The sequence below is a fragment of the Octopus bimaculoides genome, chromosome 19 (genome assembly GCF_001194135.2).
Source record: "Octopus bimaculoides isolate UCB-OBI-ISO-001 chromosome 19, ASM119413v2, whole genome shotgun sequence".
Classification (NCBI taxonomy): Eukaryota; Metazoa; Mollusca; class Cephalopoda; order Octopoda; family Octopodidae; genus Octopus; species Octopus bimaculoides.
Window position 1 is genome coordinate 11,556,290 of NC_068999.1, and position 4,154 is coordinate 11,560,443.

General features: G+C 34.2%; 1 protein-coding gene across 1 annotated transcript in view; it reads left to right on the forward strand.

Moving 5' to 3' along the window:
* Positions 1-4,154, forward strand: part of LOC128250156 (probable serine/threonine-protein kinase clkA) — a gene marked incomplete at its 3' end in the record, with an annotated part of 265,160 nt that overhangs the window by 151,949 nt on the left and 109,057 nt on the right. Inside the window, 2 exon segments of the mRNA XM_052974897.1 lie at positions 1,446-1,461; positions 1,811-1,997. Coding sequence (XP_052830857.1) covers positions 1,446-1,461; positions 1,811-1,997 — 203 coding nt within the window.

Sequence of the window (4,154 nt, forward strand, 5' to 3'; positions counted from 1 at the left end):
ATATATATATATATATATATATATATATCTTGGCACGTGCATTTATACATACATGTACACATGCTTGTTGCTAACATTTCGGTGTTGTAGAATATTTTACGAGAACGTACAATTGTTAAATAATATATGTATATTAAATCCATCAAAGACACTATTTATAATACTTTACACACACACACACACACACGCGAGCACATACATATACATATACACGTAACTACGTATGTTTAATATATGTCCGTGTACATGCATAGGTATGTGTATACATCTATGTATAAGATGTGTACGTGTGTGACCACACGCATTCTCATATTTGTTAGAGTACAATGCTTGTCAATGTTGCTTGTAAGAAGTGCCGTTAGCTATCAGCTTAAAAATGAATAATATGAAAATACTAATAAAAAGAGGTTATTGAGTACAAAAGAACTCTCAATGAAATTATGTGTACCAGTTAAGATGCAGGTAAATAATCCGTGACTTCTCTCTTTTATGTTTATATTTTTCTTTGGAGAGTGCATCATAAGGGAGAGAAAAACATGGAGATATCGAAGAATATGGAATAAAGGATGAATGAATGAATGTAAAAATGGTATCATTGAATGAAAGAAATAAAATTTTCTAAAGATGCAACGTGCTGAAAAATTTTGTATACATAGAATGGATTTCTCTCTGAGCTTATATATATGTGAGTATTTTCTCTGTGTTTATGTCTTAATGTAAACAATGTTTATATGTCAGCCGAAGGACAATAGTATGATATGTAAATGTAAGGAGGATTGGTGAAAAGATATCGTCCAAGGGAGACGGGGGTTTTGGCGTTAGGATGAATATAAATCAAAACACATCCTGAGACCGGTGTTTACTTCCGGTTTTTCTTGCATGAGAGAAGTATATCATGCATACGTTTTTTCCGGACCTAGAGAGCTTGCCGATTTGCCATACTCAATAATACCTTTTTGTCTCCTGCTGTCTAATTATTCACACACTATGAGCTGGTATTAAGTAGCTATTTTATATATTTCTTCGTTGATAAATGGATTCGTATAGAAAAGAGCTTTATTTTTTGACACACCCAGTTCTAATTTTATGTCCACATGAGATGTATTTATCTTCTTATACACCTATTCTACAAGCCAAGTATTTAGGTCTCAAAGATCGCTCTTTTATATCAAATAGTTTCGTGCCCTTATACTCTTTACTCTCTCTTTTACTTGTTTCAGTCATTTGACTGCGTCCATGCTGGGGCATCGCCTTTAGTCGATCAAATCAACCCCAAGACTTATTCTCTGTAAGCCTAGTACTTATTCTATCGGTCTCTTTTTGCCGAACCGCTAAGTTACGGGGACATAAACACACCAGCATCGGTTGTCAAGCGATGTTGGGGGGGGGATACTTGTACACTAATAGTTGTAAGTGCTTCCACTGATAAAAATGTATCTGTAAAGGAATATGACATATTAGGTAAATATAAGGAGATGTAAAATCTTAAAACGAAAATTGTTCCTGTTATTGTGGGGCCCCTTGGTATGATAAGAAAGGGATGTCAGAAATATCTAGATAATATCCCAGGAGAACCATATCACAGAGAAGTCCCAGGAGAACCATATCTCAGAAAAACATGCGCACATCCTTAGAAACACCCTATCAATTTAAATACCTGCGTTGTATTACATGAGGCTATTTCGCTACTGCCCCTGCCACTTGCCATCTCGAAGCTTTCTGTCATGCTGTAACACCTCTTATCCTTCACTCTTCCTAGGATGCTGGATGTAAGTCGGCGAGTGATTGTAACAAACATACAAATTAAAAGTAAATAATAATAATAATAATAATTATAATAATAATAATAATAATAATAATAATAATAATAATAATAATAATAACAACAACAACAACAACAACAATAATAATAATAATAATAATAATAATAATAATAATAATAATAATAATAATAATAATAATAATAATAATAATGATAATAATAATAATAAAAATAATAAATAAATAAATGTTACAAATTTCGGTACGTGGAAGGATGTTTGACAATTACATGGAACCTTGAACTTCACTGGCAATTTATTTTATCAAACACGAAAGGAGACATGTTAAGGTGATCACGGAGATATCTGAACACAACGTAAAAATGCGGAAGAATTGACATTTAGCCTAACTCTGCGACAACTACCGTCATCATCAACCACACCACCAGAAATGTTACCAATGTCTGTTTCAAATTTTTGCACAAAGCTGAGGTCGGCATTGCCTTTCATCAGTATAAATGCCAATTAAGAACTCAGGTCAAAGCAATCGACTTACCATCATCCCAAATATTCCTAGGCTTCTGCCGAAATTTGAAACCAATATTAAAAATTGCTTTTAAAACATCGTTGGCAGTAACTGCATAGACACACGTTTTTCTAATAGAAACAAGACTAGCTATTATGACAACTACTGCGAAATCGCTGGTCTTGGAAAAAATAGTCACATCATTTCCCTCAGATTTCATACCTCGGTCCTAAATAAAGAAAGAATTCAATGGATAAGTTAAATATATATATCAATAAATAGATTTTACGGACTTAAGTGGGATGCTTCAAATCTTATGTCTATCCCGCTACACAATCACACACAGATTCACACACCGATAGAAAGATAGATAAATAGATAGATAAATAGATAGATAGAAAGATAGATAGATAGATAGATAGATAGCTAAAGAGAGTGATATATACAAAGAGTTGAGATATATATTGAATGTTCGACATATATTCATATATATGCGTGTATGATCTTTGTATCTTTGTCTCTGTCTTTGTCAGTTTCTCTATTATCAGGTGTTTAATCATTCTTTATTGTTTATTGTTGAGAGTATATGCAGACACACTCACACATTCACCACACAAACAAACACACGCATCTACTATTTGCACACATACAATCTTGTGTATAGGCACAAACAAAATGGATATTTTTTTCCCCTCTTTTCACGTCTTTCTAAGAAAATTCTCGTCCAATCAAGTCCTTCCGCGACCACAATGGACCACAATACTGCACAATAGAACAGCTAGCAGATTTACCAATCTTTACCATTTGCTTAACAAATACAAAATAAAGGCATTTGCCTTCAGATAGTCGACAAGGACAGAATACATATTCTACTCACTTCAGTATATTTCATTTATGTCTGTTTTGAAGCAAGCTATGAGTGACTCTATACAGAGGGATGTACAATATGCTAGACATAGAAACCATATTTTCCGAAATACGAAGGACATATAGGATAATGGCGTCCTAGATTGCAACATGACTAACACATAAATAAATAAATAAAAAAAAAACAAAAACGAAAAAGTCAGGAATTTCACAGTTGGAGTACATTTGGACTTGTATATAGAGGTTCAAGGCTGACCGTGGGCAAAAAAAAAAAAGAAAGAAAAAAGAAGAGTTTGATCATCATCCACGACAACATCGTTCTTATATCTGTCACGAAACACGGATAACTAAAATGCGAGGATACAAGTTTTGACAAGTCACCGGTTTAAAACGGATACGCGACCGGTGTAAGATGTTAAGAAGACACCGTGTGATATGCATGGTGCAGAGCTGAACTACATGTTGCTTATACATTCATTCCTTGCCTCTTTATCTTCCCTAACATCTCCGCCTCTCTCTCCTTCACAATCTGTCTCTTTCTATCATTTTTTTTCATTCGCTGACACACATACTCTTTTTTTCTAACCCCCACCTCACTTTCTCTCTTTCTTTCTGTCTTTCACTGACGTCACTATTTTCTCATTTCTTACTACATGTCCATCGTCCTATTCTTTCTGCCGCTTTCTGCATTCACTTTGCTACAACTGGTTTGTTCGATTTCGTTCGTAAACAACATTTTCATGCTGTCGAGAAGAAATGACGTGTGCTCTGTGTCATCGTGGGGCTTCGATTCTTTCATCAGAATTACGTTGCTACAAAAAAAAAAAGAAAAATGAAAAAAAAAACAAATGAGAGAACAAACAAACCTACTCATGAAATGTGTATAGAAATCTCATAGGATCTGAACGATGCTGCTACACATACGCATAAATTGAGTCGCACTCCCAAACACAAGCATACGTACACATACACATACACACAAGAAGACATGGTATATATAT